The sequence below is a fragment of the Buteo buteo genome, chromosome 4 (genome assembly GCF_964188355.1).
Source record: "Buteo buteo chromosome 4, bButBut1.hap1.1, whole genome shotgun sequence".
NCBI lineage: Eukaryota > Metazoa > Chordata > Aves > Accipitriformes > Accipitridae > Buteo > Buteo buteo.
In genome coordinates, this window is record NC_134174.1 from 7072794 (window position 1) to 7098493 (window position 25700).

The following is a 25700-nucleotide window of genomic DNA, read 5'->3' on the forward strand; positions in this document are numbered from 1 at the left end:
TACCTCTTGCAGGAACAATTTCTGGAATTGACTGAAGCTCTAAAAATAAAGTAAGAGAAGTGCTTTTTCAGTTTTTCAAGTGTAGTTTCCCATGGAGACTAGGTAACGTACTAAGGAAAGATTCAGAATATTTGAAGTTCAGTCTAGGTCACTGCGCTAAAATGTGAGAGGATTTTTTTTTTTAAGTGTTTGCATTTGGGGGACTTCAGAAGGCAGATGCCAAAATGTATGAACTTTTTTGATCACTTGTGTGGCTGTGAGGGCTTTGTTGTTTTAGAGGCATCAATTAACTTTAGCCTAGAAGTTATCTTTGAGTTGAGTTTAAAAACACTCAGGCAGAAGTAGTGTTCTTATATACTTTTTGCTATAAATCCTATTACATGAAAAATCTTTGACATATGCCTGAAATCCTTTCATGTTATTTGAAAGGTCAGCAATCTAGTTTTCTCTATCACACCACATTCAGAATGGAGTTTATAGCATCCTGAGGAGTTGGGTTTTTTCCCCGTCTTATGTTTACAATATTGACAATATTCTTTACAGACAAATTTTTCTAGTCCAACCCATACCTTTGCAGTGTGTCCTCTGTTTTGATGCAATATATCGTTAAGGAGCTACTTTAAGACCTAGTTTAAGAGCTAATTAGTTAAAGTATTACAATATTTTGTAAAACTAAAGCTTAAATGAGGAGCTGTCACTCAAATTGGCTATGAATTGATTTATTTACTTTTGCTCTCATACTGTGCTCCTAAATGCAACTAGAGAACCATTACAAAACAGAACTGATCTCTTTCTACCTTTTAATATTTTGACAGAATGCTCCAACATTTGTATTTTAGATTTTTTTAGAGATGCTTAATTCTAAACAAACTGTTTTTGAAAGTTTGTTTGTTTTTAAATCTTCTTGGATCTTATTTGTATACAATAATCTACCATCAGGTATAAAACAACAGGTATGTATTTAAGGTCTGCTTACTTGACTTCCATGTTTGCCAGCTGTTGCAGCTTTCATGGTGAATGTTATGAAGTTTCGGGTTTTTCCCTGAAGTTCATGGAATCTTGCTAGCAATGAGAGTGAGAACTGGAGACATATTTTCAATTTTCTCTGATTGAAAGAATGTCAGAGTTGACTCTTTTATTTCTACAAATACATTATTTTTGTGGGGTTCTTGGTTCCCGATTTTGGACAGGTTTATTCCTTCTACAATATGTATTTCTAATGGTATTTAGAAGATGGCTAGAGTTCACTATTAAATGTATTGAAACTGATATTTTTTGTTGTTGTTGTTCTTTGTTCAGGCACCAGAATTTCCTGAGTTCGCAGCTAAAGTTCAAGAAGCAATAACTTCCTTGGGTGGTAGTGTTTTCCCTAAACTTAACTGGAGTGCTCCAAGGGTAAGAATGCTGACTCCCAAACTTGTAACAGATGTTATAATCAGGAATTTTTTATTTGTTTTGTTTTATCTTGATGTGTTGGAAAGTAGAAGAGACTAGTGGTTCCGATGAAGGAAGAAGTGATAGACAAGATATCAGTGAAGTATATGATACAGCAAATTGTTCTGGTGGATTAGAGCTAGGTGGTGCACTGTTTGGTGAGGCTGATGCAAGACATCACTGTCTTTCTTACATAAAACCCTGTATCCTTGTCACAGATAACAGTATGATGGTCAGACTCTTCTCATTTAGGATACTAGTTGAAAACTTTGCCTGAGATAAAGATTAAAAAACCCACATTTTTTAAAAAAGCAATAAACTTCCCTCTAGTTATTTTTAGGTACTCTAACTATACCTTAAGGTTGGGTACACCCAAATGTTTTTGTATCATATTCTCAAGGGAAACTTGTATTCAATCAAGCGTTCCAAGAAAAGTGCCTGGAAGCAGCAAGGCAAAAACTTAATTTTTTAAATGGATTTGCTCTGTTTTCAACAGAGTATTCATAAGAAAAGCAATAACTCGTGTCTCTTCTAACAGCTCATGAAGTTTTCCTCAAAATAAAAAAATAATTTTCTGTCTGTATTTCAAATGATGTGTAATATTTAGATAGATCTGCAGCTTGCATTCCTTCCTGCTGGTAAAGGTGCATCATTTTTGGATGATAATCTTTTTTGTTTAGGATGCCTACTGGATAGCAATGAACAGCTCTCTGAAATGTAAAGCTCTTAGTGACATCTTCCTCCTCTTTAAGAGTTCAGACTTCATTACTCGTGACCTCACTCAGCCGTAAGTAGATTTCTAGCAGACAATCTTATTTCTATCCTGTCAAAACCCCCCCCAACCCTCTGAGGGTAACTTTTCAGTTCTTTTGAAAAATCTTACTCTTTACTGTACAGTAATGATAAATATCTGATACAAAAATACATATTCATGTTTAAAAGTTGTTCAGGTACAGTAATAAGTTAGTTGTTCTTTGAAGCTCCCCTCATCCCTCCCCTCCTCCTTGTTTGTCTCCCTGCACTGTGCAAAATAAAAGCCAGGTCCAATTTAGTGCAGAGAACTGTGAGGCAAATTATCTTCATTGTTACTTACTGTGAGTCTTTCCTAGTAAACCAGAATTGTTTACCTAGCTTCAGTGAACAAGAGAGGAGCAGCCTCCATTTTATTCTTATATTAATTCTCTTGATTTTAATATGCAAATGAGTGAAAAGCAAAACAGGAAGATGTATTAAAGTAGAACATGCAAAATGACACCGTGGACTAAGACCATTTTTATTGAGTTGCTTTCCAGAGCAAGTGCTGTTATAATCTTGGGTTTTTTGCCTTCCCAACCCTCTTGGCATTTACTTGTTGCTACTTACCTTATTGTTGGCACTGCTAATGGTAATACAGCGTGACTTTATGTCCCTTTCAAATTTTAAAGCTGTTGAAGTTTGTGTGGCTGCCTGGAAGATGCCTGAGACTCCTGCTAACAAATTCCTAGAGCTCCTTCTGAATCCAAGTTCTTGTAGCTCTGGAACAAAAGCACTCCAGGAACTGTGATTAGAGATAATAGTTACAGATAAAATTACAAATATGCTGTGCTTGGGGTCTATTTTATCTGCTCATATGAAGAGAATACTTAATTGTATAGGAACAGTTTCCTCGTGTAGTACCTGCATCTGAGTCATGTCACTCATATCTAAAATACAGCCTTTTTGTGAAAGAAAATAAAATTACTGGAATTTAATGTTCTTGTTACTATTACTAGTATTTTTTTTCAGAAAAGCAGAATTTCAAAGTAAAAGGGCAATCCATGGCTTGGTATCCAAGAGATTGCTTTCCAGTAATTATTCAATGCTTATTTATTTTACTGCAATACTTGGGAGACTCAATCAAATGCAGGGCCCTTGTTCTAGGTGCTTTATAGAGTTACCAAGCACAATAGTCCTGTGTTAAGTAGCTTATGACCTGGTAAGAATTGTTTTGCCTAAAATGTGAAACCAGTTGCAATAATGCTGTGCAACTGCCTTCTTTTTTTATTCCTGCAACTCTAATAACACACTTTTCCCCCAGTTTGTTGGTACATTAAAAAAATGATAGGTAGCAACATCCTCATCCTTATCTCTGCATCTATGGAGTGCTAGCAACACTGTCAGTCCAATTCTGATGCTAGGTTTCACATTATGTCTAACCTACAACGTTATGAGGTGCAGAGGAAGAGACTGAGGGGAGAAGCCGCTGGAGCGAGAAGGCAGTTTGAGAAGTATGTTGGACTAGGGAAACAATTATGAGCATTGAGAAATCATGATTCTGGGGTCATAGAGAATGAAAGGGATGGGGGAGATGAGAAATCTGTATTTTACATTTCAGAGGTGCATGAATAGTGATTCTCAGAAGACTTTGGTGCCTTACCAAGGAGCTTTTTTTCATGGTTCCCCCTAATGGGAGGCTAGGTGACTTGGCCAGGTGTCTTGAAGATGGTTTGCTCAGAGGGTTGAGCACTAAAATTTAATGTGTCCTTTGTTGTAATTGCTTTCAGGACTGAGTCTTGCGGGTCTGGAAAGAATGGTACACTTTGTATCACCCCTCTGTGAATATTAAATAATATGGGTTTTTTATTCTACTATCCCCATGTATAAAGAGTTCAGCAAAAAGTACCCTGAGCTCCTTGGAGAATTCCTGTTGGTTAACCATTTTCTAATGAGTTTGGGACACAATCAAGTGTTTAGCAAGCACCACTTGATTTAGAAGATGTGGCAACTCTGTGTGTATGTTTGCGCTCTTAGTTTGTACCATTTGTATGGTAGAATGAGTTGGTTTGACCACCTTCACTGAGACTGAAATCAGTGCATTTTCTGTCAGGTTTTATCTCGCATCAGGTAAAGTTAGTGCCTCAGCTATTCACCTTGCTTTCTGCAGGCAGTGCTGACTTAGTTGTAGAGGTAATGCATGCATTCTAGCTCCTATGTTGTGAGATTTCACAGCATGGGTGTTAACTTGAACCATCAATAATTTTACCTTAAGTTCACACCAGACTAAGAATGTTAGTGGCTGAGCAGCCTGTAACAGGCACGCTCTCTTCTACTGGCCCTGCTGTGGGAGAATAATCTCTAGCTGAAAGACAACACCTCAAATTGCAGTAGTCCAATCTATTTAAACTCCTTTTCCAGTGTGTAAGACCAAATGCGCTGCCAGATAGCACAGTTCAGCTAGTGGGTGGTAAATAAGCAAACCTTATGAATTGATTGTGGGATCACCAGCTAATCTAAAGGTTAACTTTAATTCGAGAAGTGTTGTATTTATTTCCCTTCCTATAAAGTCTAATCTAATGTTGGTTTAAATTTGGGTTATGGGGTTGGATTTTTTTGTCAGAACAGGCTTTGTTGTTTTGGTAAGGTAGAGTTAACATGGGCAGTGCAGCCTTCCGATTTCCATGAATTTGCATGGAAGTTGTACTTACGACTAGGGGAACGTGTGTAATGTGTAAAATCACTTTGGTCTCCATGTATCTTATATTTTATGAATATGTTGTACTTGATTAAAGCACATATTATTGTCCAGTCTGTGCATGGTATTTCTGAACTGCTAAGTTATTTGTACAAAATGTCCCCATCCAAACAGTGAAATGATTATTGCTGAATCAGAATGGTGGTCTTCCTTAATTATACTATTGATTAGCTGCCAGTTCCCTAGTCCTTAGCAAGCAGAAACTAAAAATGTAGCTCGCATAAGAACCCAAAGTGCTGAACAAATGAAAATTGGTTACATAATACATCCAAATCCCTTGGAAGGGCTAGTTGGAGAAGGGATAAATGCACTGTATTTCTGCTTCTTTCATTAATACTCAGTACGGTCTAGAAGTTTCTTGCCTGGCATAAGTAACAGCTGAAATGTTGAATACCCTTTTTTATTTGTTGTTTTGTTTTCTGTTCAACTGTATGAATTTAAAAATCCACTTCATGGGTCATAATATGGAAAAGACTTTGCAATGGCAATTTGAAGATCTGTTTCTTAATCCAGGTTTGCCAGTGATGTCACACTTAAGGCAAACGACTTTCTTTGCCTCTTCCTTCCTCTTCCATTTCCTATCTGCTTATCTGGTATCAATCCATACATTGTTCAAGTCAAGGAACTGCCCTTGCTGTAATTCTCAAACCGTTGCAAGTTCCAAGAAGACTTCAGCTATGCAATACTTCAGTACAAACCATTAAAAAATACAGCCTTAATGCAAATATACTGAGTGTGACGAGATAACCTTTTGACTATTTTAAGTGTTTGGATTCTCTCATGATGTTGACACTTCGTTTGGTTGAAAAGTTCAGAATAATGAGTTAACTTTCCTCCTTGTTAATTTTGTATAAATTAACAAAGACTTCACAGCAGTTCACTCATTAATGTAGTCGATGTTTCTGCTTCAAAGTAAGCATTGCATTTTACTTAGCCGAGTTCACAAAAAAATTGTGGGTGGTGTGATCCTTAACTTTTCAGGTTTTAATGTAGACTTTCAAAAAGTTAGTGTAATGGATATGTGATTAAAAAAAAATAATTCCGGTTGTAATTAGGATTTCTGTTAAGTAATTAAAACTCCTCTTTTGAACAAAAATCCTTTTAAAGCACTGTTGAGTGTATTGGTTTAGAACACAGTTTTCTTCCTTATTGTTAGAATGTGAGGACTACATCTTGTTAAGACATGATTGCCCACCTTGAGATTGGTATAAATATTAGCAATAGTTCTGATTATAGGCTGATGCCTTTTCAATTATAAGATAAGCTGCTTGTTACATCATGCTTGTTAATAAACCTTGGAAATTTTGTCAGACTTCAGAGGTTGTTCCTGTTCTGCAGGGCAATACTGGATGTTTTAGATCTGCAGGCACTACTACTGAGATTTTGAATGCTAAAGTGTTCTTATTTTTCCAGTTGTTTAATAATCACAACTGTAGAGGTGAAATAAAAAGTCCTGTAAGTTCAACCTTGTTGAAAAAGCAACCTGATGCAGAGAACATCGTTTGCAGGGATTGCCCTTTGACGACTTAGAGAGGGGGAGTACGAGTCACATGCAAGAATGGCTGTTTTCTGATGTGCACTTAAGTGTTGTAAATTGACTCTCAGTATTTTACTAGACCAGCTGGTGCTATGGACCGATTACTTCTAGAAGTTCATTCCTGAAAACTTTTCAAGAAGCTGGTTAGGCAGGTGAAGTAAAGAGTGTAAAAGTAGCTACTCAACCCTGCCTAAGCCCAGGAAACAGAGTGAAGGGACCATCTATGCCACATTTAGTAGGTAAGAAACATCTACTAGGTTAACAGAGCAAATGAAACAACTCCCACTGGGCCAAGGAAAAGTTTCCAAATGTACTAATGTGCAAGATACAAAGGAACATGAAGGGAGATGCATTTTTTTTTTAATTTAGGTGTTTCTAAGAGGGCTTGGTTAGAATGTCAGTGCCTGTTTCTGAGATCAAGTGAGAAAGTCTGCTCTTGGGTGAGGTTTAGCCCATCAGGCTCCTAAGCACATTGTTTAACATTAAAAGCTTGCAGATGTTTCGGTCTTTTTTGTTTTTAAGCTAGCATTCTGACTACGTTTTTGATACCAGACTTAATGCTTCTAAATATCGAATTACAAATTGTAAAGAAATTACAAAGTTTTTCTGAGATGTTGAGGAGTCACAGCCTGTGTTCTCCTAACAGAACATAGGAGGCAGTGTTGGCTCATAAAAATGTGACTTGGCACTCAGGATACCTTTTTTCAAGAACGGTAGCTGTTGGTTTAGACATCAGTATAACCTATTTCGAGGTAGACAGTTCCACATGAGAGGATGTGGAAAATGAGGCCTTTGATGATTTTTTTTTCTTGAGGGTTTACTCACATCCCATTTTTCCTAGCAATTTACAATGTGTAGTACAAGATCCTCTTCTGAATGGTGCATGAATTTCCTAATTCTTTTAGTCCTTAAATTTCAAGCAAGGTTCAATATTCAAGAAATAAAGATGCAGTTCAAAGACTGTTAGCAGTTCCTCCTTTTTTTTTTTTTTTTTTTTTTAATTAAGGTTTTAAAATAAACTGAGATGATAGCAGGGGAACTGTCAGGTACAGAATAACTTTTACAATCCTTGTTATATTCATAATAGTTTGTTATCCATAGAATAATCTCAGTGATTTGCAAATGAGTTCATGGCTCTCTTAGCAGCATAGGTACTCGAGGTCTTACAAACCCTCTTAAATTGCTTTTCTCAGTGTTGAAAACTGAACCCCATAATGGCTTCATGTAGTGTGTCCTGTTGCAAAGTATATGCATTTGGAGATTAACGTACAGCTACTACATATCAAGAGACCTTGATCCTTCTGTTTTTGATGTCTAAGTATAAATCTGTAAATAAGCTGTTGACCACAGCACAAGGCCTATAAGCAGTACAGTTTAATTCCTTCACCCATAGTAGTATTCAAAATTACAATTTTCAAAGGCTTCAGAAAAGAGAGCCCAGATATCTCTCAATTTTGGGTTCCTGAAGTCTTTCTGACTCTTCTTTCAAGTACCTCCAAACCTGAATAGGATGTGGGTTAAAGAAACCCCGCTTAGCTTCCTGCCTCTTACGATCAAAAGGCCATATGTAATGGACGAATTCAGCTGGGTCTGAACAATTAATGCTACAATAAGTTGGTAAAAAATACAAAATTGCAACTACCACAGGTTGCCCAAAATTTACCCTCCAAAAAGGAATGATAGTAATGTCCTTTTCTTGACAAAAATTCAGGATACTATTCAGAAGGAAAATGAGATGACAAAAAACCTGAGTTTATTTTGTCTTTTGCTGCGTTCTCCCATTTTTTCCTCATTTGTACTCTGTCCTGTGTCATTAAGACTCAAGAAGAATAACGTTACTGTGTCTTGCAGTATTTTTGTCTATATTCATCATTTTGACTGTTTGCTTGATTTGGCAACAATACCTGAGCAGTCTGTGTGCCTTGGGATGGCACCCAAGGATTTAATTTTCTGACTTATAAGGAAAGAATAAATATCTTTCTGCATATAGCTCTCACCCAAAATATTTTATGGTTGAGCAGGGGATAATTCTGATTGTTCATAAGGCTGGTTTTTGACTGCTGGAAAAGGCTGCCTGTTCCTGGAATGAAGCAGATTATAGGTACTGTGATCTCAGATATGGAAGTCTGTGAGAGGTAATACACGTCCTAGTGTGCTGTGACTGTAAAACTCCGTGTGCTGGACTTCAGCTGCCTTTTTATATATAATTTATGATTGCTTTTGTGTGTGTGTGATATTTTCTTGAGCATGGTACGCATATATGCTAGTAAGGAATCTTGACCCTAGCAAAACTGCAGGCTCTCATGAGTTTGTTTCTATTTCCTTGACAGATCTTAAACTGCAGTGAATATAAACTGTAGTTGAAGGATGTTATCTGTTTGCACAGGTTTACAGATATATATGATCTGTTTGATTACAGTACTTTTGGAATGCATGCCTGTTATCACCCTTCTTTTCTGTGTGTAGTGCATATTAAAGTCTAAACTAAAATGTGTGAAATTTATTTCTGCTGGCAGCATATTGAATGAACTCTTACGATAGCTCTTTACTTCAAACCAAAGGCTGGACAGCTATGTCTTACAAATGCAATGACTGTATTAGAGATGTTAGACTTTTGGATTGCTTAACTAAGTTCAGTGCCAAAGGGAGATAGTATAAATGTTGCCATTTAAGACTGTTGCTCAGTAGTGACCCTTTACACAGCTCTGTGCATCAGTGTAGTTTGTTGCCAATAAGGTCAGGGGGTACACTTGGAAGGAAAATGCATGTTATTTTGCTAATTCCCTTTGAAAGTTATAGGATTTATTGTAAGGTTTGCTGTAAAATGACAACAAGGTGCATAGAAGTTGGGTATAACTGCCTCCATGCCTGATAGTTCCTGAAAGGTGACACACAGAGTCAGCTACTCACAAGGAACAAAAACCTTGACATCTGCTTGCAGTTATGGAAATAGTTTTGTTTATTCCTACTCTCAAGAGATTTGTAAGAGTATTTCTTAAGGCTCTTAATTTAGAAAGATACCATGCTGTGGAGTCAGGAGTGGTGCTGGTTTGCATCCCGTGCTCATGGAAATGAACTGCTGTAAGGCATGACGATGTGTCTCTGTTGTGTGGTTTAGGAAGTTAAACATTGAAAGTACTAGGGAAAACATGCTGCAATGAAACTAGATTAGATTGCTTAAGTTTATCTGGCTCTTTGAGAATCCAGTTACGCCAACATAACAATAAAGAGGAAAGGAGCAGCACTGTTGATTCAAACAGAAAAAACTCAACAATGAATAAACACTCGTATTTTAGCCACGTCCCTGTCCAAATATAAGTGCTTCCAAATTAAACTAGATAAAACCAGATTCCCCCTGCCCCGATAATTGTCAAAAGGAGGTTTGTTATTGATGTATTGAATTTACTTGGTTTGTACATCTTGGAGATAATTTAACAGTAGTTTTTGTGATTCACAGTTTGGGATTATTTTTCTCACTATGGCTAAAATCTTATATGTAAAAGCAGATTTTGATGTCTGTGCCTTACTTTTCCAGATTTATTCACTGTACTGATGATTCCCCTGATCCTTCCTTGGACTATGAGGTAGGACTCTTTGTGTGATTTCTAGGTAATTTAAATGAATCGCTCACAGGCAGGGTGCCATTTGTGCTTGGGTATGTGCCCATAAAATTTGTTTTGTTTGTTTTAATTGTGTTGCTTGGACAGTGTGGGGAGGTCTGGTTAAGCAATAGAGGTCATAAGGAGTTTGTTGAATTACAGATCAGATGAGCTAAGGTTCAGACTTTTGAAGCTTCCTTGCAATTTCCTCTCATGTCTGTCAGGTTTTGCAAGGAAGGACAAGTTCAACAGCTGAAAGTTGTATAGTCTTGATAGTATGCTGCTTGTGAATATCACAACTGAGATTACTAAGAGAAAAGCTAGAAGTAGTGGCTGGGGACATTCTGAACTGAAGTGGTCTATCGTATCTTGTTTCATATGCTTGTTACCAGATTAAAATGTCAAGCTAGTGATGTAGATGTTAACAATGCTTTAAACTGTGTGGTGCTATTGCTTTTATGATAGCATCTAGTCATTTCTCTAATAATATTTTTTATGTAAATATAGCATTAGTCATCCTGCGGGCTTAAAAGGATTTAAAAAAGTGAATTAACCCTTTTTTTTAAAGCACTATCTAATGCGCTTTAAAGATACAGGACATCTAAAAGTTGGAACAAAGAATTTCATGTTTACACTGTAGTTAAGAATGTCATCTTTGATTACTGAGGTTTTTCTACTGCAGTTGATAGGTGTTGGGAGTTTCTAGTATCCAGTAGCAGTAATTGAGGCCTTCAAAATAATGGATCCGTCTGAATACTTCAGCTTAGGAAATGCAGAAACTTGAGAAAGTGCCAGAGATATGCTTTAATTACCAGGCAGTCTGTCCTATTGACTATAATAGTTTGGTTACTATTTCTATCCTGCGTCCTTATTTTAACTGGTTTGCGCCTTCAAAGGCGTCACAAAATTCTGCTTGGTTATGTTCCAGAATAGAGGTTGATTTGGTTAAATTTAATTCTGCTCATCAGTTCTTTTGACTAGGGAGCAACTTTCTGCCAATTCCTTGACGGATTTGTTGTGTTGTACAGCAGGGTTTTTGTTTTCCATGCTTTATCAATTAATGTAACTTTGAAGTTGTTTCTAAATAATTTCACAGTTACAAATGCCGTACAGAGTGGAAGAGCATAAGGTAATTAAGGTGGGAAGGGGCCTCAGGAGGTCTCTAGTACATTCTCATGGTCAAAGCTGGGTAAGCGATGAGATCAAATCGGGTCGCTTGGCATTTTACCAAATCTGGTCTGAAAGCCTCAGTGGATGGAGGCTGCGCAGCCTCTATGAGGGAGCTGTTCCAATACTTGACAGTCCTCATGGTGAAAAAGTTTCTTCTTATGTCCAGTCTGAACCTTTCTACTCTAAACTAGTTTGGACTAGATGGTCTTTAAAGGTGCCTTCCAACTGAAAGCATTCTGTGATTTTATGAAATTAATATTAAGTCTAATTGCTTTGAAGTATTTGCTAAGATGATTATGTGAACTGCAGGTTAAGATTCTTTTATTTTCTTGTATCAGGAATAATTTCAGAGGTCATCTTATCACTACAGCAAAACTGTAGATCTAGAAGGTATACCTGTTGACAAAAAGTTACCTCTTACCTTTCTGAAACAATACTTTGTCATTTGTTTTTCCTCTATAGCTTGTTCTTCGCAAATGGTGTGAACTAATCCCTGGTGCAGAATTCAGATGCTTTGTCAAGGAAAACAAACTTATAGGTAAGGATTTTCTTAAAGATAAAATTATTAGGTGAAGTTCTCAGGAGTTTCTCTGATTCCTTGAATCAGAGCTAAGTCTGAAGACAGTTCTTTCTTATCACACCTCATTTCTGGAATTAATGTTTTCTTCTTCTTTCTGTAATTTAAAATGTGGTGTGCCACATTTCTTTTTCCACTGTATTTGAAAGCCTGATGATACCATATGCTCAATATTACAGTGGGAATATTCTTAATTCTGATTGCTTACTCAGAAACTTCACCCAAACGCTGTTTTGTAAGTGACTATTACGTTCAGGAGCAAATTGCATCGTAGCCAGCTTGCAGAATGAACACAGAGGCAGTTGGGTATTATGCTGATAAAACATGACCACATGTGGATATTACATGCAGAAAGTAGGGGAGGTCAGAACATGTCCGCAGGTGTATGAGGTGTCTGAGTTCATATTATATTCAGTGTAGCCAAGTCGGAAAACCTGTCAGTCTGTTACTCTGGTTTGAAATCCTAAATGTAAAATGTTTCAAGTGGCACTGAACAGCTAGGGTATGCACAGTGTGCAAAGAGCTGGTGGGTGTATCGGGAGACCTGTGACAGCTGGAGGACAGGCAGATTGTGCTAGAGCATGCATTTTGGCAGCTCTAGGGTAAATTTAGCTGAGTTATACCCCTCTGGATGTATTGACTGTTCTCTGCTGACTGTTACAGGAGCTTAGACATCTAGTGCACATACAGGTGCTTGAATTGAGGGGTTGAATTTCAGGCTAAATACTATTCTGGAGTTTGAATTCAGTTTTGGTGTGGTCTACCATGGAATCTTTAAAGATGAACAGAAATGTAAGTGGCACAGGACTGGTGCACATTTGTCCTTAAGATTGAATCAATCTGCCTAAACTCTTCTAACAAGGAAATGTTACAGCAGTGATGTAGCAAAGCTCTAACCCAGAAGGTGATTTTTTTGCTTTAAAATAAAACCAAGTTTGCTCATTTTGTCTGTCTCATACCTACATACTCACAAGCACTAAGACGCATGCGTACAAGTGGTCTGCCCAGGGTTCCTTGTGATGATATGGAAGGGATATTAGCTATCTAGTCATTGTTTCTCCTGTCTTCTTCTCAGCATGGTGACTGTGCTTGTTTTGGATGTGCCTTTTTGTACCTGTTAGGAGCTGTCAGCAATTTGTTGCTCCATCCTGTCCCACCTCTGTGAATCATTAGGAACATACTCCCTGTTCTTTGTTTGCTGATCTGGGTGTCCTATGGAGCTGCACATAGATGTTTTGGGATGTGCTAATCTAGGTGCTGTCAACACATACCGTTCTCAGCCCTTTTATTTGGCTGTTCCTTCTGGTACTTCTACGCTCATCTTCCCATTCTCTCTCCACTCATGCCAATTGCAGGGTTTATTACAGTTCTCTGTAACAGAGTTTATCTTGCTAATAGCAGAGATTCTCCATTAAGCCAGTATTGCTTAATGGCTACTCACATAGCTTTTTGGAGGAGGAAGAGCTGAATCCTGTCCTGTTACATGCTGCTGGAACACCACAACTGCCAGAGATCTGCATCACTGTTAATAACCTCTAAAACATCTGAATGTAGATTTATTATAGAATATATATAGTGATACTTACTTTCAAATCCTCAAAGCATTTGTACACTGGCTAATTAAACACTCTGTACATGTCATTACTAGGTTTTGAAACCTTGTAGATATACCAGTATGGGTTTTTTTTAGCACTCCAGCTGCATTTCTGAAGACAGTTCCAAGATTTTTCACATGTTCCCATGCTTTTAAAATTAATAAGCCTGTCAGTCAAACTAAGGGGTGATACTTGCACAGTGTAGTGAATGATTTTGCAGTTACGCATCTGCATCCCCTGAGACACCACCATCTCTTGGTTTTTGTTTTTAAACCTGAGTTAAGCTTTGCAGTGGTATTAATAATTGAAAGTTCCACTGACGTCATAAACTTTATATGAACTTCTTTAAAGAGCACATCTTTGGAGGTAGTCAGCATTGTATTACAATAAAACTTAATCTCTGTGTTTTGTATATGGTTAAAACAGCAAACTGCCATCATTGATACATTTTTCTTGGGGGATTCTGGCTTTTTCTTTCCCTAAATAGCATGAGTTACTCATCCTGCAGTGATGGGGCAGGTCTTGATTTGACATTTGTCCAGCAGGGTATTGCAGTGGCTTATGTTGACACATCCTGTATGAGAACTTCTGTCATGTAAGATGCATGCAAGTGTATAATCCTGTTGATTTCAACTTAAGCTATTGTCTTGTGGACAAACAAATGTGTGAAATTAAGAGCTTGTGACGTAGCTGGGATATTTTATCTAATGTCAGATATGCAAGACAGCTCACAAGGGGGCAAATGGGAGAAATAAGGTACTAGACTGCATGCCATCTCATTGATTTTAGGATTTAAGGTTTCACCTGTAGTGCCTTATCAAACAGGTACGCATTATTCAATGCTTAAAAAATTGGTTAAATGAGAATCTTTATGGTATGCTAGGATCTATCATCTTTGCTAATGTGCAACCTTAGCCTCTACCCTTTTCATTTCATGGTTCCAAATTCTGATCCCTACATCTGATGTGCAGAACAGAAAAGGTTTTTGACCAGAGTAACCAGGGGGAATAAAATGGAAAGCAAAAGACAGGAACTGGAAACTTAAATATAGGCAAAGGTTATTCCTGAAATTCACTTAAAAATAGTCAAAGCATGTACATATAAAGTGAGGTTCACAAAATGTAGGACAGAACTGTTCAAGCAAAAGATTCCTAATGGAAGTGCTTTAAGTACAGGAGAGTAAAGCTAAACAGGAAGTCATTGGTAATAGTTGAAACTTGGCAGAACCCCATCTTCTGGAATATAAATTATAATGTGCATGTGTGTGGTAACTGCATTTTGTCTGGTTGGGTTTTTTGAATGCCTAAAGCTCTTTATAATGAACTAAAATTATTGACAGGTATATCACAGAGGGACTACACTCAATACTACGATCATATCTCTAAGCAACATGAGGAGATCTGTAGATCAATACAGGAGTTTTTCGAGAAACACATACAGTATAAATTCTTGGATGAAGACTGTAAGTATCTCAAGGCTTCAATTAGCAAGGGGAGCATGGGGGAGGGAAAAAGGATGTTTATGAAGGTTTTTAAATACTTATTGCACACATAGCTACAAAGACTTAAAAACAGAAATGAAGGGTCTAGCTCTCTGAAGTTTTTTTGCAGGGTACTGGGAGGTTTGAAATTGAAAGGGCTTGCAGGCCAAACTCCACAGAAATGAGACCTGTCCTCCTGCCCCCTTGCTGTTGCTGAGCCAGGCTTGTTTCCTCCACAGTGCACTGCGTTGCAATATGCTAAATTCCAATTTACTGCTGGAGATCAATGTTAAAATGGGTACTTCTCAATAAATAATGGCATCCCCAATATTTTAAGTCTGTGGATATGCAGCTCTCTCTTCATAGGTATTGCTTTCACAGCGCTTGGTTCTTTTTAACTTGGGAGAGTCTTATAGCTCTTGTGGCTAGAGAGTGCAAAGCAATGTAGTTTTTGAATGGCTATGAAATTGGCAACAAAAAAACCCCTGAAGAAATAGGCTGGAGCTTTTCAGGAAAACACGACGAATGAGTGAAAGGTCCCTTCAGCAGACATAATGACTTTTTTTTTTTTAAGGCTTTTTTCCCCTTATACTTGTTTTTAATTAAGAAAAATTCTAAACCTGAGAAGTGAGGTAGGAAATGCTTAACAAAAGGCATTCAGTAGTAAGAAGAAGTCTTGTTTATAAAGATGTTGTCAGATGTTTGCTGTGAAATTATTGAGGTATTCCTTGAAGAAAGCTTTTTTTTTTCAAGAAGTTTTATAATAATTTCTCCTAGAATATTGACGCACAGGAGTTTAGCTGTTGAAACTTTTGAATAAAGGCCACAGTATTTTATACACCTAAGCAGCACAAGTGAATTGTCTTGTTCTTTAAATGTGGAGTCCTTTGCAAATTTTATTGGAAATAGTTTCCTGATATGGTTTAGTGAGAATTGAATAGTGTTCCATTGCGATGGGTGATCAGTAGTGGTGAAAAATATGATGAAGAAATTTAAATTGGGTCTGGCGTAGACCAAACCTCAGTTTAGTAAAGTACCTAAACATAAGAATTGTCTGGCAGTTGTATTGTCTTTTAGGAAGCTTTGAAAACTCAACCTTTAGGTAAGTTTTGAACATGGTTATTTTGCTGAGCCACCAGAGCAGTCAAATAGATCTGTCCTGTCTGACTTTCTGAAAAAGATACTTTCTAATACCAGTCTCTGTTACATTAAAATTCTTAATAATTTGACTCTGCAGGGTTCCCTTATTTCAGCCCAGAGAAGTTCTCAAGGACCACCACTGCTTGGAGAAGACTGGTAGTCTGGAAATCAGTATACTAATTTAATAGGTCTATAGCCCTAAAGTTCTGAAGTTAGATCAGTCATATAGATCTGATGTTCTGATTACTGCCTTTTAATTTTCCTCTGTGTTCCAATGTAATTTTAGCTGGTATGTAATCAACTGATAGATAAGAATTCAGGGCACTATTTTTGGAAATTGATGCCTAGATTTAGGCCCTGAAACTGCTGTCGGGTGAACTGAAAGATCTGAAGTGTCATCTTATGTAAAGGATGTAAAACTATGCCATCCGAATTACCTTCTGGGAAACGGACATTTCAGGGTGACCTTCTGGGACGAAGGTTTGTTAACCTTTTGTTCTTAGGCACTAAATGCTGGTGGCTTGTCCATCTGCAGAGAAGTGCCACACAGAAAATGTCTTCTGGTTTTTGTCTTTTTTACCACCTTTCATTAATCCCTAATCATATCCCTTGATCTGCTGTCTGGTAGCATATGTGTTGTTAACAATAAAAATCTGGGTTTGCTTGTTTTGTTTGCTTTTAAAAGGGAAGGTATTATAGCTTTTTTCCTGACTTCTTGTTTCGTTGGGGATTTTGATGCTGTTTGCTCTGCTTTTTCCAGTTGGTCTGGTAGCATCTCCAGATGGAAGAGTTGAGTCAGAGCAGTAGGATAACAGATGGGTGAATGCTTTATAAATACTTCTAAATGCTGTTAGAACCTTCTAAATACCTTTCATAAGAGCCCAGCAAGAAGGGTGTTCTGGAGGTGTTCATACTTACTCTCCATTTTGAGCAATTGCTGGTAAAGTTTTACTACAGTCTCGCTGGCACACAACACTCCTGCTCTGAGGTGGTCCCTAAAAAGAGGGAGCAGTTCAGGTTTTCTTCTCTGTTAAGTGTTTTGCGAGCGTCCTGAACTAGTCACCAATGCGCAATCAGTCTTAACGGGGATGTAAATCCCACTAAATGCCGTTAGCCTCAATGATTGCCATAGGCTTGCTTTAAGCTGAGAGGCGTAATTTTATACTAAAGCTCAGACGCAAGTTTTCCATTAATGGAATATGACTAATGAGAGTACATGTACAGGCAACAAGTTCAGTTGAACAGCTGGAGAAGAAATCTAGGGTTGCTATACTCCTCTTTGCATTGATGAGTTGATTAGCCACCAAGGGCTTGTCTTCTTGAGAAAATATAGCACTTAATTCCACAGTGACATTTTTAAATTGACGTAACTGAGCTTGTGCAAACAGCTGCGTGGATTTTTAGGCTATATGGTCAAAAACAGTTATATGACTGGCTTTGGTGCTCTTGAGTTGTGGTTTGCCCTTAGCCCAGCCAACTTTGCATGAAATGTTAATGAAGCTGCTGAGTAGCTTTACATGCATGGATGTGATCAATCAACATCCCTGTTACTGACGGGCAGCTTCCTGAGTAGTCGCTGAGGCTCAAGTGTTCTTCAGTCATATCCTGAGTTTAGTTTATCCTGCTTGTATTGGGAAATTTCTTAGCTGAAATATTCCCTTCCTGATTAGTGAAGGAAGTGACAATACAGCATTTGTCTGAGGTTTTTCTAAATCTGGCTTTCTTTTTTTTTGCTTTCTTTCTGCTAAACTGGTACAACTTCTGCATGTAGTCATGCCTGAATGCTTATCTGTCGATTTCCCTAGCTGAATAGAAAGACAAATCAAAGATTTGTTTAACCATACAGAACAGAAGCTAATAGAAAGATACTTGTACAAAGATTCACACTTAATTAAGTCAAGGGGAGGGACAACAATGGAGCTACACAAGGCAGCTTTGCGTCAGTCACTGAGTAGCAAAGGGTCTGTTTGAAAGAGCTGTTGATAATCAGTAGGTGTGCTGTATCTGCTCTGGGTTACATTAAACATAGCCATTTCACTGCCACCTCCTTCTCAGCACGCCCACCAACCCCTTTGTTCCTACAACCTGTTTGTCTTGTTATTTGCTGAAGTCCTAATCTCCTTCAAGCAGGAATTTTCTCATATTAAATGTTTGTGCAATGTCTAGCACAGCGGAGTCTTGATCCTTCCTTGAAATTTCTCCGTTCTGCTGTAAAACGAACAGCAGTAATGTCGAAGATAAGCTTCTCCCTGTGCTAAGAGTTTATCAAATGTTCTTCATTGGGGGGAAAAACTAACAGAAGAAACCAATATTAAATGGAAAAACCTGGCAGCCGATCTCTCTGTGCATTAACAATAGTTCTTGAAATGTTTCAGCTCCCTTGTGGAAATGAACCTAATTCTGGCTTGCAGTTCTTTAGACATATTGACTTTGCAGATTGTGCTGTGTACACAAGTATCTATTCGGATTTAGACATCTTCTGTGAAATTGTATATCTTTTAAGATTAACATAGTTTTTTTTTTTCCCTCCTTTTCAGTTGTTTTTGATGTGTACAGAGACAGCAGGGTAAGTGAACAATAGGTTGTATGTAATTGTTTATTCTGTGGAAACTGAAATGCTACAGCAATGAAGCAAATAATAGCTTCATCTTCCTAGAAGTGGTCCTAGAAGTGGCAAAAAAACCCCAAAGAAACAAACAAAAACTCCCAAACCCCCCAAACTACTTGATGTTATCATTCTGTTCGCCAGGTCTTTTTCTATTTTAGACACTGTCCACAGTAGGAGAATAATAGGATTAGGTGTGTAAATATGTCTATGCCAGTGATGTAATTATTTAGTAAATACCTTCCAGAGAAGTGGTCTGTCTTAAAGCACATAACTTTGGCTTCAGCTGCAATTTTGTCAGTTCTGTGAGTCTACTGAAGGCAATTTAGTTTTCTTTTAAGAAAGATGGGTACTTAATCAATGTCACGCAACATTACTGAATTGTTTTAGCAAAGCACTACCTGTTACTAAGGTTCCCCTCTGCATAGTGCTTAGTCTGGGTGCTTTTGACTGAAATGTATCTGAACAATCAGCCAGAATGGCTGGGATATTTAAAAAAATAAGGCAGGGGTGATATTTTCCTCACTAAAAAAAGCTTGGGGGATTCCTACCATGTTTTCCTCAAAAAATCATTCCTTGGGCTTCCCCACCCCCCCACCCCCATTATGTTTTTCCCTGAAAAACATAAGTTCCATAAGTTCATCTGAACTTATCAAAACTAATCATTTCTTCAGATTATCCTTGTGAGGTTGGAAAATGATAACTTGTACTTTATATATGGAAGTCTAGGGTATGAAAGGATAACTGTCAAAAGAGTATATGAATGTGGTGTGCCCAGTTTGAGACAGATGGAGGCTAATTTTTTTTCTTTAAAACTGCTCCAGCTGTGGTTCTGAGTGCTCAGCAGATCAGAACCCTGAACATCCAGATAGCAACAGAGTGGGGAGAAATGTCCCATCTGAACTTCAGCTGCCAATATCAAAGTTAGTCATCCTGACCTCTCCCAGTGTCAATGGAGAGAAACAGGTCAGATGAATTGCGCTTGAAAGGCACACATTTATTGTTTTAAAAGCAACCACAACCAAAAATGCATTGTGTAGCCTTAAATCTCAAAACCTGATTTTGGGAATCACATTAGTGCATGAGAAGTAAGTCTTTGTTTCAGCTTAAATTCCTTTCCAAATCCTGAACCAGAAATGCAAAAAAAAAAAAAAATTTGCTATATACTTTTGTTATACATGTTTATGAGTCTCACTGTTTGAGTTGTTCAGTTATTGGATTGGAGAAGGTCTTTATTTGAGTTGAGTTGGGAGTATTTGCAGTAAGTCCTGATTCTGACTTTGAATGTTGCTAAAGTATTTTGTAGTTGTGCAATAGTAAATTGTGCCATAGTTTGCAAAACAGAAACTAAGCAGGAATGTGTGTCATGTGAAAAACAACTGTTGTACTGCTACTCAGCACAACTTTTAACGTAGGTACCTAAAATCAGGCTATGGGCTAAAAAGAGCCATGCTGATCGGTAATGAAAATTACCTGCCCAGGCTCAGATCATCAGACTTGAGGATGCTGTCAGGCAAAATGAGGAGCAGCGCTTCTTCAGCATTGAACCACGTTCTGCCGTTGGGTACTCTGCCTCACAGCTGAGGCATGAAGACAGATTATTTAAGTAAAAGGTTTCAGCCTGTGTGATCTCAAATGAGCATTGTTTCTTCATCTGTCAAGATAAAGTATATGTTTGTAGATATCTCTCAGTGCCTTCTACCCTCAGGTCTTGTAAACTGCCAGGTAGCCCTTTGTGTGTCAGATCCTCCGCCTTTCACACATACTTTTGTGGTTTGCAACTGTATTATTCATCGCTCCCTTTGTACGTGAGTTATAGGCAGCAAAATAATATTGAGTGTTGCTGAGTGTGATTAATTTCCAGAGCCCATGCTCCTCATCAGGCTGGTTGCACAGCAACCTCACCTACAGAACGAGAGAAATGCCCAGTGTCTGCTTGTTTTAAATTCTTTCAACTCTAAATATGCGTCTTGGAGAAGCTTGTTCTTTGATATGGTTGTGAAAGAGAGCAACCCCCTCCTTGTGCTTGCTTTAGTTACTTGAGAGACTGTATGGGGTAGGCTGCCACAGGTCCTGCTCGTTTTGTTGGAGGTTGGCATAGAAGCAGTGGTGGCCTGGTTGAGAATAAGCTTTTATGTGTCTGCCTTTCCTGTTACACTCTCTTTACCAAACTCATCTGAGTTAGTGCCTGACTTCTCAGACAAGTCATCTTTTAAGGAAGAAACACTGTCATACAGTCTTCCAAGTTGGATGATCTGGAGACCTAGTCTTGAAGAGGTTGTGTTGCAGGACTGGTAGCCTGTTTTCGTTTGGATCCATTTCTGTTTTGGGTTTTTTTGCTGCTAGCGGTTCACAGTCATTGTGCAACAGCTGACAAGCCTGAGAATCAGCTCTGTTGCTCTTTGTATTATCTCCCAGGTGTTAACAACTTGTGTGGTAAGACAAAGAAGTGCAGCGAGTGCCTCCTGACCACTGCTAGCTCACAGCTGCTGTTGTTAATGTGCGAACTAGTGTTTGCGTCTCTGCCTTGTGAGCATGGTCACTCTGCAGGAAGGTGCAGCTGGAGTTAGGGAGATGTAACAGTTCAGTTTGCGTTTTATCTGTCTTTTAAATTCCTTTGAACAGTCTTTGTCATAGGCAGTTCCTTTCAGCAGCCTGTTGCTTAATGCTTTAGTAAAACAAAGTGTGAAGCTGACGTGATATGGTAAATCTATTGGTTCCTGGTTTAGGACGAGAAAAAAATCTTATGTAATACAGGTTGGGTTGTTTCCCCTCCAGATATGCACAACTTTGCTTTCCTGACTTGTGCATTTCGGTGCTCTCATATGACAAAGATTACCAATACCAGATGGCAGGTAAATAGCTTTACTACTGCTCTTTAGTGCAGTGGACTACACAGTGCAAGTAATCTGAAACTACCTTTAAACCATGACATTGCATATAAGACTTGAAAGAGCGTTTAGTCTTAAGAAAAGAGATTTTGGTTACTGACCCAGAGTTATATACATTCCCGTTCATGAGCCTTGAAAAGGGATATTTAGTTTGTTTTGCTACATCTCATCAATTTGCAGCTACCAAAGCTCAGTGCAGATTTAAGGCCATCTCAAGGAAAACAGTTGGTGTTGTAGATGGTGTACTGCTGTCTGCAGGGAGGGAGAAATACTGGTGGTACTCACAAAAAACAGGTGTCGCTTTCAGTAGTCTCAAAACCAATTTTCAGTTTTTTCCAGGGTTGATTTCTTCTTTAGAGAAATGATTTTGAATTCCTATGAAAAAGCTGAGTTTTATGTACTTGGGGCGAGGAGGAGTCTCTGTGAAAGCCTTTCACAGGGAAGTCCTTTGTTAAGTATAAACACTTCTGATGCAAGGAAAAATTCTCTGAACTGCTTAACGAACTTTACCAGCCGTTGCTTCTGTCTGTGATTAAATTGGTTCATTAGCTTGTTTTTCTAGTGTGATAGAATGAATCTAAAATTACAGATTCCTCCTCCTGCTGCCTTGGAGCTAATAAGATGTCCCCATTAGCAAAAGTAAAACATCATTCATAATAAGAATTTGTGACTGCCTTTTGAAGAGGAACAGAGATGGAAAATGATAGCAGAGCTTGCCCCTGTTCGCCCTCTGCACTGATGGTGTCTATTTGTGCAGAGGTGTTGCACTAGAAGATCAGTGCTTCTTCACCCTTGTGAAACAAGAAAGAAACCACACGGGTCTGTGTCCCCACAATTCGCAGTTTCTTTTGTCTGGTTTCAGTACTACTGTTGCAGTGCATTGGCTTCTTCAAATTTTCTCTGTGAGAGCTGTACCTCGTGGATCTGCCCCGAGAGACCTGTGAAAGCCTGCGTGCAACCACAGGCTCACTGGTCACGGTGCTGGCTCAGTTCCAGTTTACAAGTAGCATCACTGGTTTCATCTGTGCTGGGACTCCCCCCACCTGCATGAGTAACTCGCTGTGGATGGTAACAGAGCAGCCAGAGCATTTCTGTTCTCTATTGTACGGGTTTCCATGCGTTTCCTATTCTATAGTGCGTTAGTGCCTGTGGGGGTAGCTTAGGCAGTGTGGGTGGGAGAGGAAGTCTCCATGTTACTCTTTATGCTTCAAAAGCATCTTTGTAAGTTAGAAACCAGATCGCTGTAGTGTAAATCATTGAAGATGTTTGCTGTTTGTATCAAGATAGGGAAGATCTTTTAAAGAAAGAAGATCCTTCAGGAATGAGGGAAAGAAAGAGAAAGCAAAATAAGATTTTAGTAGCTACACAGTCTTCAGGTTTGTTTTCAAATTCCAGTTGATCTTTAATAAACACAATAAAACCCTTCAGTCCTGCTTATGTTACAGCAACCTTTTTCTTTCCATATTTGATAGATCTGATTTATTCCAGATGTAGTACTTGTTTTGCAAATTCTTACTAGCAGTTGTAGTCATATTTCATTATAATTTATTATAATGTTTTGTTTTATGAGAATAGACGACACTTTCTTGGGTAAGAAAAGATGGCCCTGTGCTGGGGGTTGTATCTTGAGATGACTCAAGGAACACAAACTATTTCTTGCTCCCCCGCAGACGTCTCTGTTACCTTTAATGTGTCTTGTTAGTCTCTCTGCTTTCATTTTTCAGCTGTAAAACAGGCATGCTGTTGTTCATGCTACCAGAACTGTTTGGAACACAAATGTATTAAAGATGAGGCAGGAGAAACTAGTCTGGACTACTAGTAATGGCTATATTAAAAATGCCTTTAAGTTATTCTTTATCTGTATCTGTGCAGCACCTTTCAGCTTTCATGATCTCCGATACCATTTTGCAGACCCTGCTCTGTATGTTTAGAGTTCCTTCTGAGACCAAGAACAGCAATTCTTGTAGACTGCTGAATGTACAGCAGTGCTGAGGTGGCTTTTGATGGAAAGCAAAATCCCTGTTTGGGTGGGGTTTTTGTTTGTTTGGGGGTGGTGTTGGGTGGTTTGGTTTGATTTTTTTTTTTTTTTTAAATAGATATGCCTTGTTTATGCTGTCTGGGGATCTTGGAGGACCATGGGGATTAGACAGAACTTCTGTGGACTCATCTGAAAACACCTTGCATAGAACTGAATTCAGTTTATTTGAGCTCTATTTGATCTTCAGTTTAAAAAAAAAAAAAAAAAAAAAATTCATAGCTTGCTGTGTTTTAAAACTGTCTAATGTAAAGGATGTTAGAATATTTTAAGTGCTTAAAACCAGGTGATTTCAATTTGACATCTTTTTATCTAAAGACCAAGCATACTACAGTAATATAGATGTATTCTGATTTTTTCTTCTTCTTTTTTTTTTGTGTGTCTTAATTCTGTGGCTTGTTGTAATTCTTCTATTGTTCCATCGTAGGGTAAGATTTGGTTAATAGATTTTAACCCATTTGGTGAAGTAACAGATTCCCTGCTATTTACATGGGAAGAACTGACCTCTGGGAAAAACTTGAAAGGACACCAGGGTGAAGGGGAAGCAACAGAACAGGTACAGCCCTGCGGTGAGGGGGGCTGACTAACAAATCCAACAGGCATTAGGGCCTTTTTTTTTTCCTCTTTCTTTCTTTGTTATAATCAAATTGTGATGCAAATCCCATTGAAGTGAATGGATTCCTTACATCATGAAACATAAACTCTTTGTAAGTAGAATCTACCATATTATACAGTAGTTAATCCCAACAACTATTGCATGCTAGTTTTAAATGCCTGCAAGGGAATCTTTAGTTCAAACAGTAAGTACAAGCCCATATTGCAGCTTTGACCACGTTGCAAAGAAAATGCCATGAAACTTGCTTTTATGCAGTTTTGATGTGCTCTTCTCAGTTTCTCTTAAACTCTGTTACTTTTCTATTTAATCACTTAGTTCTGCTTTGTTCCTGATATCTGTCATACAGTTTCCCAGAGCTCTAGATTTATGTTTGGGGGAAGGCAAAAAGAAGCTTAACTTCTGTCTCTCCCTCATATCGGATACCCTCAGGGAAGCCTTGTCCTCTGGTTGAACTCCCTAGACTTGCAGAGCAGGGCTTTTCTATCCCTCTTCCAAGCTGCATTGCCTCTGTAAAAACAAATAACTTCCCGTTAATACAGAGAGGGAGGAATAATCTTAATTTATTTGTAGTCCAACTTTTTTTCTCACTGCATGCTTGAGACTTGCACATCTTGACAAGTCGTTGGACAGCATGGGCTTTTCTTTATTTTCTAGCTGTTAAACTGCATTAGAGCTAACTGAAATGACATGTTTTATTGAGCTGATTTTAACATTTGAGCTTTGCTTTAGTTCTGTCGCCATTTTCATAACACGTTGAAAGGGAAATACTCCACTCTGCAGGCTATCATTCATGCCATTTTCTCTTAGTCTCACTGTGTGGCTATTGCTGTATGAAAACCCATTCAATGAACCGTCCTGCTGAAAGCTGTGTCTCCTTTGTTAAAACACTCCCAATTCTTGAGCTGTCCGTGAGACACCTGAATTTTGTTTTGAGGATTTCATTTTCTCAGTGCCAGATGCTTTACAAAGTTTTCTCTGGTGTAAGCCTGGATGAAAAGTAGAATGACTCATCTTCATGCTTCAGCATACATTGATCACAGAATCTGATCTGAAGTTACTGAACTTCTGTCTTTAAAATGAAGCTATTTATTGCCATACAGTGGGCAATTATGTTGTATGTCAATGTGTTCAACTGAAAATTATATCAGGTTACCCAAAACCTGTTGCTACAATTGTGCATTTAGAGGTATTTTTGGATATTTTATAGAGATACTTTTCCCCTCAGTAAGTAGATTGGTTGGAAAACTTGGATCATAATTTCAGTAAGGTTGTATTTGCAAACATGCGTTTAAACAAGGGACCTGTGAAGACAAGTTTAGGGGTTCTATCATAAATATTTTCTTTATCCACATATTTATGTAGATACTATTGCACAAAGTTCCTTACAGCTCCATTGTTACAGCACTGTTATAAGTGTATGTGTATTAAATGCATTAATAATTGATACAGTGTAGAAATTTTAAAGTGAGGGAATGAATGCCTTTATTTGACTCATATTAACATTTTAACTTTTGCTTAAGTGGGCAGACTT

At 38.1% G+C, this 25700-nt stretch overlaps 1 protein-coding gene across 1 annotated transcript in view; it reads left to right on the forward strand.

Moving 5' to 3' along the window:
* Positions 1–25700, forward strand: part of CDC123 (cell division cycle 123) — a 41620-nt gene that overhangs the window by 7183 nt on the left and 8737 nt on the right. The window contains exons 5-11 of the mRNA XM_075024689.1: positions 1300–1395; positions 2115–2221; positions 9997–10045; positions 11693–11768; positions 14742–14864; positions 18560–18588; positions 23981–24109. Of these exons, the coding sequence (XP_074880790.1) occupies positions 1300–1395; positions 2115–2221; positions 9997–10045; positions 11693–11768; positions 14742–14864; positions 18560–18588; positions 23981–24109 (609 nt within the window). The remainder of the gene's footprint in view (positions 1–1299; positions 1396–2114; positions 2222–9996; positions 10046–11692; positions 11769–14741; positions 14865–18559; positions 18589–23980; positions 24110–25700) is intronic.